This window comes from Panthera onca, chromosome B2 (assembly GCF_046562875.1).
Source record: "Panthera onca isolate mPanOnc1 chromosome B2, mPanOnc1 haplotype 2, whole genome shotgun sequence".
Taxonomy (NCBI): Eukaryota; Metazoa; Chordata; class Mammalia; order Carnivora; family Felidae; genus Panthera; species Panthera onca.
In genome coordinates, this window is record NC_138343.1 from 118,202,982 (window position 1) to 118,216,313 (window position 13,332).

The following is a 13,332-nucleotide window of genomic DNA, read 5'->3' on the forward strand; positions in this document are numbered from 1 at the left end:
GGCTGGCAAAAGCGGAGGGGCCGGACAGACTGTGTTCCGACAGCAAGCGCGACTTAGCGTCTGGGAGGTCATAAGTTAACAGCTCTGCTCGGAAAGCGGGAAGGCTGGAGGACAAAGGGAGGGAGAGCTGCTGAGCCCCCGGACGGCAGAGCTCAGCTTGGCGGGGAACAAAGGCGCCAGCGCCATCTCCCCCGCCCATCCCCCAGCCAAAATCCCAAAGGGAACCAGTTCCTGCCAGGGAACTTGCTCGCTCCGCGCAAACACCCAACTCTGTGCTTCTGCGGAGCCAAACCTCCGGCAGCGGATCTGACTCCCTCCCGCTGCCACAGGGCTCCTCCTGAAGTGGATCACCTAAGGAGAAGCGAGCTAAGCCTGCCCCTCCAGCCCCCGTGCACCTTGCCTACCCACCCCAGCTAATACGCCAGATCCCCAGCAACACAAGCCTGGCAGTGTGCAAGTAGCCCAGACGGGCCACGCCACCCCACAGTGAATCCCGCCCCTAGGAGAGGGGAAGAGAAGGCACACACCAGTCTGACTGTGGCCCCAGCAGTGGGCTGGGGGCAGACATCGGGTCGGACTGCGGCCCCGCCCACTAACTCCAGTTATACACCACAGCACAGGGGAAGTGCACTGCAGGTCCTCACCACGCCAGGGACTCTCCAAAATGACCAAACGGAAGAATTCCCCTCAGAAGAATCTCCAGGAAATAACAAAAGCTAATGAACTGATCAAAAAGGATTTAAATAATATAACAGAAAGTGAATTTAGAATAATAGTCATAAAATTAATCGCTGGGCTTGAAAACAGTATACAGGACAGCAGAGAATCTCTTGCCACAAAGATCGAGGGACTAAGGAACAGTCACGAGGAGTTGAAAAACGCTTTAAACGAATTGCAAAACAAAATGGAATCCACGATGGCTCGGCTTGAAGAGGCAGAGGAGAGAATAGGTGAACTAGAAGATAAAGTTATGGAGAAAGAGGAAGCTGAAAGAAAGAGAGATAAAAAAATCCAGGAGTATGAGGGGAAAATTAGAGAACTAAGTGATACACTAAAAAAAAATAATATACGCATAATTGGTATCCCAGAGGAGGAAGAGAGAGGGAAGGGTGCTGAAGGGGTACTTGAACAAATTATAGCTGAGAACTTCCCTGAACTGGGGAAGGAAAAAGGCATTGAAATCCAAGAGGCACAGAGAACTCCCTTCAGACGTAACTTGAATCGATCTTCTGCACGACATATCATAGTGAAACTGGCAAAATACAAGGATAAAGAGAAAATTCTGAAAGCAGCAAGGGATAAACGTGCCCTCACATATAAAGGGAGACCTATAAGACTCGTGACTGATCTCTCCTTTGAAACTTGGCAGGCCAGAAAGGCTTGGCACGATATCTACAGTGTGCTAAACAGAAAAAATATGCAGCCGAGAATCCTTTATCCAGCAAGTCTGTCATTTAGAATAGAAGGAGAGATAAAGGTCTTCCCAAACAAACAAAAACTGAAGGAATTTGTCACCACGAAACCAGCCCTACAAGAGATCCTAAGGGGGATCCTGTGAGACAAAGTACCAGAGACATCACTACAAGCATAAAACATACAGACATCACAATGACTCTAAACCCATATCTTTCTATAATAACACTGAATGTAAATGGATTAAATGCGCCAACCAAAAGACATAGGGTATCAGAATGGATAAAAAAACAAGACCCATCTATTTGCTGTCTACAAGAGACTCATTTTAGATCTGAGGACACCTTTAGATTGAGAGTGAGGGGATGGAGAACTATTTATCATGCTCCTGGAAGCCAAAAGAAAGCTGGAGTAGCCATACTTATATCAGACAAACTAGACTTTAAATTAAAGGCTGTAACAAGAGATGAAGAAGGGCATTATATAATAATCACAGGGTCTATCCACCAGGAAGAGCTAACTATTATAAATGTCTATGCGCCAAATACCCGAGCCCCCAGATATATAAAACAATTACTCATAAACATAAGCAACCTTATTGATAAGAATGTGGTCATTGCAGGGGACTTTAACACCCCACTTACAGAAATGGATAGATCATCTAGACACACAGTCAATAAAGAAACAAGGGCCCTGAATGATACATTGGATCAGATGGACTTGACAGATATATTTAGAACTCTGTATCCCAAAGCAACAGAATATACTTTCTTCTCGAGTGCACATGGAACATTCTCCAAGATAGATCATATACTGGGTCACAAAACAGCCCTTCATAAGTTTACAAGAATTGAAATTATACCATGCATACTTTCAGACCACAATGCTATGAAGCTTGAAATCAACCACAGGAAAAAGTCTGGAAAACCTCCAAAAGCATGGAGGTTAAAGAACACCCTACTAATGAATGAGTGGGTCAACCAGGCAATTAGAGAAGAAATTAAAACATATATGGAAACAAACGAAAATGAAAATACAACAATCCAAACGCTTTGGGATGCAGCGAAGGCAGTCCTGAGAGGAAAATACATTGCAATCCAGGCCTATCTCAAGAAACAAGAAAAATCCCAAATACAAAATCTAACAGCACACCTAAAGGAAATCGAAGCAGAACAGCAAAGGCAGCCTAAACCCAGCAGAAGAAGAGAAATAATAAAGATCAGAGCAGAAATAAACAATATAGAATCTAAAAAAACTGTAGAGCAGATCAACGAAACCAAGAGTTGGTTTTTTGAAAAAATAAACAAAATTGACAAACCTCTAGCCAGGCTTCTCAAAAAGAAAAGGGAGATGACCCAAATAGATAAAATCATGAATGAAAATGGAATGATTACAACCAATCCCTCAGAGATACAAACAATTATCAGGGAATACTATGAAAAATTACATGCCAGCAAATTGGACAACCTGGAAGAAATGGACAAATTTCTAAACACCCACACTCTTCCAAAACTCAATCAGGAGGAAATAGAAAGCTTGAACAGACCCATAACCAGCGAAGAAATTGAATCGGTTATCAAAAATCTCCCAACAAATAAGAGTCCAGGACCAGATGGCTTCCCAGGGGAGTTCTACCAGACATTTAAAGCAGAGATAATACCTATCCTTCTCAAGCTATTCCAAGAAATAGAAAGGGAAGGAAAACTTCCAGACTCATTCTATGAAGCCAGTATTACTTTGATTCCTAAACCAGACAGAGACCCAGTAAAAAAAGAGAACTACAGGCCAATATCCCTGATGAATATGGATGCAAAAATTCTTAATAAGATACTAGCAAATCGAATTCAACAGCATATAAAAAGAATTATTCACCATGATCAAGTGGGATTCATTCCTGGGATGCAGGGCTGGTTCAACATTCGCAAATCGATCAACGTGATACATCACATTAACAAAAAAAAAGAGAAGAACCATATGATCCTGTCAATCGATGCAGAAAAGGCCTTTGACAAAATCCAGCACCCTTTCTTAATAAAAACCCTTGAGAAAGTCGGGATAGAAGGAACATACTTAAAGATCATAAAGGCCATTTATGAAAAGCCCACAGCTAACATCATCCTCAACGGGGAAAAACTGAGAGCTTTTTCCCTGAGATCAGGAACACGACAGGGATGCCCACTGTCACCGCTGCTGTTTAATATAGTGCTGGAAGTTCTAGCATCAGCAATCAGACAACAAAAGGAAATCAAAGGCATCAAAATTGGCAAAGATGAAGTCAAGCTTTCGCTTTTTGCAGATGACATGATATTATACATGGAAAATCCGATAGACTCCACCAAAAGTCTGCTAGAACTGATACATGAATTCAGCAAAGTTGCAGGATACAAAATCAACGTGCAGAAATCAGTTGCATTCTTATACACTAACAATGAAGCAACAGAAAGACAAATGAAGAAACTGATCCCATTCACAATTGCACCAAGAAGCATAAAATACCTAGGAATAAATCTAACCAAAGATGTAAAAGATCTGTATGCTGAAAACTATAGAAAGCTTATGCAGGTAATTGAAGAAGATATAAAGAAATGGAAAGACATTCCCTGCTCATGGATTGGAAGAATAAATATTGTCAAAATGTCAATACTACCCAAAGCTATCTACACATTCAATGCAATCCCAATCAAAATTGCACCAGCATTCTTCTCGAAACTAGAACAAGCAATCCTAAAATTCATATGGAACCACAAAAGGCCCCGAATAGCCAAAGTAATTTTGAAGAAGAAGACCAAAGCAGGAGGCATCACAATCCCAGACTTTAGCCTCTACTACAAAGCTGTCATCATCAAGACAGCATGGTATTGGCATAAAAACAGACACATAGACCAATGGAATAGAATAGAAACCCCAGAACTAGACCCACAAACGTATGGCCAACTCATCTTTGACAAAGCAGGAAAGAACATCCAATGGAAAAAAGACAGTCTCTTTAACAAATGGTGCTGGGAGAACTGGACAGCAACATGCAGAAGGTTGAAACTAGACCACTTTCTCACACCATTCACAAAAATAAACTCAAAATGGATAAAGGACCTGAATGTGAGACAGGAAACCATCAAAACCGTAGAGGAGAAAGCAGGAAAAGACCTCTCTGACCTCAGCCGTAGCAATCTCTTACTCGGCACATCCCCAAAGGCAAGGGAATTAAAAGCAAAAGTGAATTACTGGGACCTTATGAAGATAAAAAGCTTCTGCACAGCAAAGGAAACAACCAACAAAACTAAAAGGCAACCAACGGAATGGGAAAAGATATTTGCAAATGACACATCGGACAAAGGGCTAGTATCCAAAATCTATAAAGAGCTCATCAAACTCCACACCCGAAAAACAAATAACCCAGTGAAGAAATGGGCAGAAAACATGAATAGACACTTCTCTAAAGAAGACATCCGGATGGCCAACAGGCACATGAAAAGATGTTCAACGTCGCTCCTTATCAGGGAAATACAAATCAAAACCACACTCAGATACCACCTCACGCCAGTCAGAGTGGCCAAAATGAAGAAATCAGGAGACTATAGATGCTGGAGAGGATGTGGAGAAACAGGAACCCTCTTGCACTGTTGGTGGGAATGCAAATTGGTGCAGCCGCTCTGGAAAGCAGTGTGGAGGTTCCTCAGAAAATTAAAAATAGACCTACCCTATGACCCAGCAATAGCACTGCTAGGAATTTATCCAAGGGATACAGGAGTACTGATGCATAGGGGCACCTGTACCCCAATGTTTATAGCGGCACTCTCAACAATAGCCAAATTATGGAAAGAGCCTAAATGTCCATCAACTGATGAATGGATAAAGAAATTGTGGTTTATATACACAATGGAATACTACGTGGCAATGAGAAAAAATGAAATATGGCCTTTTGTAGCAACATGGATGGAACTGGAGAGTGTGATGCTAAGTGAAATAAGCCATACAGAGAAAGACAGATACCATATGGTTTCACTCTTATGTGGATCCTGAGAAACATAACAGAAACCCATGGGGGAGGGGAAGGAAAAAAAAAAAAAAAAAAAAGAGGTTAGAGTGGGAGAGAGCCAAAGCATTAGAGACTGTTAAAAACTGAGAACAAACTGAGGGTTGATGGGGGGTGGGAGGGAGGGCAGGGTGGGAGGGAGGGCAGGGTGGGTGATGGGTATTGAGGAGGGCACCTTTTGGGATGAGCACTGGGTGTTGTATGGAAACCAATTTGACAGTAAATTTCATATATTAAAAAAAAAAAATAAATAAAGGCATTAATGAAAAAAAAAAAAAAAAAAAAAAAAAAAAAAAAAACTACAATGATGTATTACCTCACACCTGTCAGAATGGCCAAAACAGAAAACACAAGAAACAAGTGTTGGTGAGGATGTGGAGAAAAAGGAACCCTGGTGCACTGTTGGTGGGAATGCAAACTGTGGAAGACAGCATGGAGGTTCCTCAAAAAGTTCCTTAAAAGTTAGAACTACTCTACAATCCAGTAATCACGCTACTAGGTATTTACCCCTAAAACAGAAAAACATGAATTCAAAGAGATACACACACCCCTGTGCTTACTGCAACATTATTTACAACAGCCAAATTATGGAAGCAGCCCAAGTGTACACTGATGAATGAATGAAGATATGGCGTGCGCGCGCGCGCGCGCACACACACACACACACACACACACACACGATGGAATATTATTCAGTCACAAAAAAGAATGAAATCTTGTCATTTGCAACATGGTTGGAGCTAAAGAGTATGTTAAGTGAAATAAGGCAGTTAGGGAAAGACAAATACCATATGATTTCACTCATATGTGGAATTTAAGAAACAAAACAAATGAGCAAAGAAAAAAAAAAGGGAGAGACAAACCAAGAAATAGACTTTTAATTATAGAGAACAAAGTGATGGCTACCAGAGGGGAGGTGGGTGGGTGGGGGGATGGGTAAAATAGGTGATGGGGATAAGAGTACGCTTATCTTGATGAGCACTAACATACAGAATTGTTGAATCACTATACTGTATACCTGAGACTAATGAAAAACTTAGAAAATATTTTTTGGTGATGAGTACACAGGGGTTTATTTTTTTATTCACCCTACCTTTTTTGTGCATTTAAAAATTTCCATAATAACATGTGTTTAAAGAAATGGCAATCGTCAATATATACCATATTTTACCCAAATACCTCATCTAACAGAACAATGGGGGAACATACTAAACTCACAAACAAACAAAAACAGACATTAACAGACACTGATGTTATTTGATCATTCAATGATTTGTATAGATCAAAACAGCTTAATGCTTTTAAAAAATTGTAAACCTACTTAGAATACAGAGAAATACACCTGGCTGGCTCAGTTGGTTAAGTATACCACTTTTGATTTCGTTTCAGGTCATGATCTCATGACTGTGAGATCGAGCCCCATGTTGGACTCCGTGCTGGGCACAGGGCCTGTTGAAGATACTTGCTCTTCCTCTCCCTCCTCCCCTCCCCTGTTCATGCTCCCTCTCAAAAAAAAAAAAAAAAAAAAAAGAGAAAGAGCTTGCTATAGATGTTCAATTTAAGATAAGCTTCAGAACTAATCTAGTTCAATTTCTTCACTTTCCATGAGTAAACTAATATCAAGAGAGACTAATGTACCATCTCATGATTTTTAGTCACAGAATTGGGAAAGAACCCAGGTTTTCAGCTTCCAAATCTGGTAACCTGTTCACAAAATCACACAAAAATCCTTACATATAAATTAGACATACTCCCCTCATCACACTGTTAACAATTTGTAAAACTTACTTCTTTTTCTGGATACAGAAGGTCAAAGAGCTTCATGACAGGGAGAAAATCAGCGAGTGCATTTTTCTGAATACTTCCAGAAATGAATTGCAGGAGAACCCACATTAGATGATCTCTGCCTTTAATCAGTCCTCTCCCTGCTAACTGTAAAAGATGTTTAAATACAGATCTACACAGCTGGTTAAAGAGATGGATGTAGTAAAGTTTAAAGGGAAAAAAACCAAAACAAAACCCCCACAAAAAACAGGAGAAACCCTGTTCTCCGAAAGTTAGCATCCCACTTTGGCATTTACAATACTTAATCTCAACTTAAGACACACCAAGCAAAGCCTTTTATTTTAATATTATATATAGAGTTCCTCCCTGATCCCAAAACAACTATACATATCAAAAGTTCAATTTTTTAGAGCATAACTAAGTTGATCATGTATGCAAGAGAATCAAGTTTAATATAAGATAATTGCTAAAAATCTTTCATCAAAACACAAGGAATACTTCATTATACAAAAAGGATTTTTTTTTCTTTAATTTAAAATCCTTGAGGAGTGGGTATCAAAAAACACTTTTCCTGGTTTCCTGTAGATTAGAACAGAAATCAGTGGTGGTGGGGGTGGCAGTGGGGGGAACTGGTGGTTAGAAGGATTTTAACAATGCTTACGAAAAATTTTCCCCCCAAAAATCATGCTGTAGAGATGTTATAACAACATTTATTTGCATTCAACATGTCTAAAACATTATGATAAAACCAACTCTTCTACAAATTTACTCGTCCATTTGTGTTCCCTGTTTTGGATTCATTGTCCCACTTTTTCATTCACTGCCAAAGTAGAAACCAGTGAGTGATGCCAGACTCCTGTTACTCCCTCTGTTACCTACCCATTACCAAGTCCTATTCACCTCTCAGCTTTTCTGGTCTTGGGCTCCTCCTCTCTTTTCTGGCTTAGGCCGTCAGCATCTCCCACCCAGATCACTGCAAAGGTTCCCTTACCAACATCCTTGCCTCTGACTTTGGACCCGTCCATCTTTATGTCCCCATCTTCCTACATGTGGCAATTAGCAGTAATTATTCCAACGTATATATGATGAGGTCATTCCCCTCCTCATTTGCCGCCCAAAGAGAATCTAAACTCATTAGAACAAATACGTTTGTCCACATAAAGCTTTCCACGTCTGGTCTTGCCTTACTGCCTTTCTGTTCTCACTAACACTTCCCCATTTATATTTTTCTCTCCAATTCTCACACACTTTTGTCCTTTCCAAAATGATCATCTTACTGCTATGGAAACACTTTCTTATCTTTTCCTCTTGGCAAATTTCTATTTGTCTTCAATATCTCTTTGCTAAAGCCATTCCTGATGTCTTTAACAGGGATGATTCTCCTTTGTTTCCATTGCAGGAAAACATGCTTCCATTATGCGAACTATTATTGTAATCAAATTGTTTATAGCTATATCTTCCCATGAGTAAGGAGCTCCTTGAGGGTACTGTAGTGCCTTTTCATTTTGTATCCCCTGGTCCTCGCACTATGAATATGTGGAATGAATGACTGAAACCAATATTTACAGTGACAAGAAAGTGGAAAGTTTAGAAGCCATAAAGGCACTGAACAAAACGGCCATCAGGGCTCAGAGCTTCTGCCACTGCCAAAACCACTAGGCAGCGTCGATACCCGTCTAAAGCCGACCAATCGACAGGTGAAGTGGCTCCGACAGGACAGTTGGTACTCACCTTCTGATGAAGAGAAAGGACCATATGTGGGAAACTTGCAAACTGGAAAAGCACAAAGAAAATGAGCTGACTCGAGAGGTGCTGCCACAGGAGTTGGCTCGTGCCCCCATCGTCAAACTTCTCCTCGGTCTCGGACCGCTCCATGGCATAGACCACCAGATCCACCAACTGGTCCTCCAGCACAGGGCAACGCTGCTTGTGCTGTAGGGCAGAGATTAGATACAGTATTCCAAAAGCCTCCCGGTTAGTTTCAGAAGTTTACCGGTTAATGGGCATTAATTGTAACAAGAGGCTGAGAAGCATGGAATGAAGTTGAATTTAGAAAGTTAAGGTTAGGTTTAGTCTATTAAAGCTGCATCACGTTACATTATCATAGAGGATGAGTTCCATTACAAAGATTATTTTTCAGATCTCACACAAAACAGACTTCCTATTCACTTTTAACTTTTACTACAGACATCAGACATCACTGCTTCAATTTGACAAAGGGTACTGCAAGGCAGAAAATTTAGTTATTTATCCTTTGAAAAAAAGATAATTTAAAAAGCATAGGAAATGAGGATAGTAGTATTAATTTTCTATTCTAACTCAAAATAGAAGAACCCCGAATTTCCAAGAATCAAATATCGTGAGGAGAACAAACAAGGCAGTGAGAATCTATGTATTTTAAAGCAACCACCACAAGTTTACAGTACCTTTACACACAGAGATATATCTAAATAGCTGCCAGATTACACTCAGTATCTGTTTTTCGGTGTGTGGTATTGATCCTGATATTGAAATGGAAACTTCCTCTACTGAATAACCGACCTCAAAGTTAATCTCTGCTCTTCCTTCTTAAAAGCCAAACATAATGCAGCTTTAATTTCAAATTAGACTATTTTAAAATCTAAAACAAGAAAAAGAATTGAATTTAAACACTAAAATGAAAATGCAACTTCCCTTTCTAGAGGCAAAAAGATTTATGCTTTTAAAGTGATTTAAAAAATATGCTTTTACCAAAAGAAATATGTTAAGCCATATTTTAAGCCATTTTCATATTTCTTTTATAAAATATGTTATATGACTTAATAGCCAGGCAGTTGGAAGCCTTTCTAGTGAATACAATTACTAATACAGATGCTTTCCTTCTAAGCTTTAGATGTGATTAGTCTTTTGCCATGAAAAAGGGATATGATTTCTTTAAATTTAGGGAAAAAATGCAAAATGGGGACGGATTTGGGAAAAAAACAAAACATAATGAATAGCATCCCCTCTTTTGCATGCTCTTTGCCAGCTCCAAACTTGTAAAGCTCCAATATAGCTGCACTTTCTTAAAGCATGCAAATAAAACAAACATCTATCCGAAACAGTAAGCATCAATGGTTGTTTCATATTTTTTCCAAAACACAATGCCATGATCACAGTTCAACCACATTACAGGTTTACAAATAGCAATATTAACACCACCAGTTGGGACTACAGTACTTTCCCTCCAAATGTAATTATCATTATGAAGCAGAGCAAAGTGCAACAGACAACACTACGAACTATTTCTTAAATCAGCATGCAAAACTACTGTGTACAGGGCTTGAAATTCACTAGTTCTGCCAACCACCAACAACCTAAGGAATGTGTCAGACAACACAAATTTAGAGTGAAATCATTCAAAGTATTACAAGAGTCAGAAAAATTTGTGAAAAGAAGTAAAGCCAGGATTTCCAGTAGGAATTTTTCATTACTGATGGGAATTTCCTTCTAGTTTGGAAACTAACCAATTTGTCATCTACTCCTCCATCCATGATGGTCTTCCATCAGTCTGCTTCGGGGAAAAAAGAGCAAACTAAATAAAATTGGTTTTTAGCACCTGAGTCATTTTGGAGTTTCCCTTTTTAGTATTAGCTGTGTGTCTTTAAAAAACCAGACTTTTACCTACATATTTCTAGGGTGTAGTAATAGTCATACAGTTAATGACTTAAAGAGGAAAACCAAAAATATTAAGATTTTGACAAAGTAAGAACAACTAGGAAATTTACAGTTAAAGCTGACGATCTTTCAATACATACCACAATTCAAATTCCCTCTAAGTTTTCTGTTAAGAATTAAATCAGCCTGGAATCTCTATGACACCTAATGCCCTGGCGTCTGAGTGTGCCAGAACATTTATCAGGATTAACTCTGTGTTTCCCAGGTGTTTTGATGAAAGCCAAGGATATTTCTCAAACCAAGTTTCAAGATAGGTTAGTTCCTCTGTTTATTTGCCAATTTTATTAATACAAAAAAAAAAAAAAACAAACCCCTGTTGAAATATAAAATGATCTACGCTAACTACTTTAGAATAGTAAGTTTGGCTTTAGTTTTCATTACTAAAAAATAAGTACATTAAAATTAATACTCTCCACCATGTATATTATTTTACAAAGTGGAACAAATGAAAATTTGTAAAGCAGTTTAATGATCTGATAAAGATTATCAATCACTAGGCTATGATACTTCTGTAAGCCAATGGATGCTCTATGGCTGTTCACAACATGCTTTCTGAAAGCTTCTGTAAATTTAATCCTTCGAGATCTAGGCATTTAGTTGAATTAGCTAGTTTATATATTTACATGAATATTTAGTTAAAACTTGTTTTAACATTAAGAATCTAAGTTCAATATTTTACCATTTCAATTTCTGCATGATAGTTCAAACTGTATTGGAAACTTATTTAAAATGTTCAGCTTTGGTAAAAGCTAAAAAGGAGGCACAAGGCATTAATAGAAATACTAACATTGACCTCCACTCATGCCCCTGATTCTTTCCCACCACTATTTCAAGTGGAAAATGATAATGCTTTTCAGTCCAAGTAACCATATCCTAGATTAAGTGGCCCCTGACCCTTTTGATGTAACAGTTCTGGTACTGCTTTTGTGGCAAAATTTTAACATACTGTACTTAGGTGGGCTTAAGTTAATTTCAAACCATTATTTCAGTGCTAGAAATCAATTTTAGAGCAATACCTATTCAGGACAAGTTGGGAATAAAAATCCCTTTGTACGTTATTTATCATATTCTCTGCCAATCAGCCCTATGCCAGTTAATACCACTTTCAATGGTGCCTTTCAAAGATAATTGAGTGATTGGTCTATCACTGTCTCAGGGTGGCCAGAGTTCACACACCACCACATAAAAGCTTGAGGGGTGTATCTGTTATATGATGTTCTTCTTGGGCAGAAAGAACATGAAGCTGTGTGAACATATAAAACAGGATTCTTCCACTGGGAACACTCCACCTTGCTGGTCACAGAACTGGGCTATTTACGACTTTTTGAATGTGACCAACTTTAGGATAAAATATAGCCCAATTCCTACTGGAAAATGCAATATGGACAGCTCTTAAAAAGTTTCAAGCTTTGAGTAAATTATTGCATTGCTAGAGAAAGGACAAGAAAGTATAGTGCAGGATATAGTTCTGTAATGATAAAAGATGTGATAAGATAACTTGTTTATTTTTAATCATATGCCTTATACTTTGTATTCTCACTTTCTACTCTACTTTCCAGGTGGTAAAATTAATATATCAAGTCAGTTCAGCATATATCTTCCATCTACAAGTCCATTCACTACAGAGTTTTGTACCAAACAATTACTGATGAATTGTGAACTTTTGACAATGTTTACAGTGGGACCAATACTAATAATGTTCTGTCAGCATTTCCATTATAAACTTTATTTTTTACGGATTTATGTCTTAGTCATAAACTTTTTTTAGGTTGAAACTTGTTATTAAAATAATCAAATCAGAAATACTCTTCTATGAATTGTTTTGTCAATTTCTAGTCTGAGAAGAGCTGCATCCCAAGAGAAAAAAGCTAATGATAGCTAAGGCTATCTGGGGGAAGGTACTCGCAGCTCAAATGACCATGGGTACATTTATCCACCAAACTGTAAAAAAAAAAAATTGAGTCAAGTATGACTTAAAGTTCATTGCAAAAATTAGTTTTAAGACATAGCATGAAGCATTCTTTCAAAGTTGGCTGAATACTTACCTCTAACTCAAGTGAAAGCTGATCAGAAATAATGACTTGCTATTTAAGATGTTAAATTGACAGATTGTGTGAAGTGACTGTCAGGTACTGTAGTGTGAGGCAGTTCAGTTTCACATGAACATAGGCTTGTCCAAACAAGGAAACTTGGTAAATTTTTCAGAAGAAAAAACTTAAAATAATAAAAGAGATACTGCTACTAGGGTGAGGTTTGGCATGCAAAGTTTCAACACTGAGCAAGTTTTATGGCCAAGCTATATGTCCTTAAAAATAGGGCTTTATAAATGGAAGCACTGGCACAACCTTCACTATAGTATTGCAAACAGTAACGCTATTTTATGTAACCTAGACAAGAACGTCTTT

General features: G+C 38.6%; 1 protein-coding gene across 2 annotated transcripts in view; it reads right to left on the reverse strand.

Moving 5' to 3' along the window:
- The window catches only part of MED23 (mediator complex subunit 23), a 52,345-nt gene that overhangs the window by 26,437 nt on the left and 12,576 nt on the right, over nucleotides 1-13,332 (reverse strand). For both annotated transcript variants that reach the window (XM_060616682.3, XM_060616681.3), the window contains 2 exons: nucleotides 8,963-9,163; nucleotides 7,235-7,378 (listed from right to left, as the gene is read on the reverse strand). In XM_060616682.3, the coding sequence (XP_060472665.1) occupies nucleotides 7,235-7,378; nucleotides 8,963-9,163 (345 nt within the window). The remainder of the gene's footprint in view (nucleotides 1-7,234; nucleotides 7,379-8,962; nucleotides 9,164-13,332) is intronic.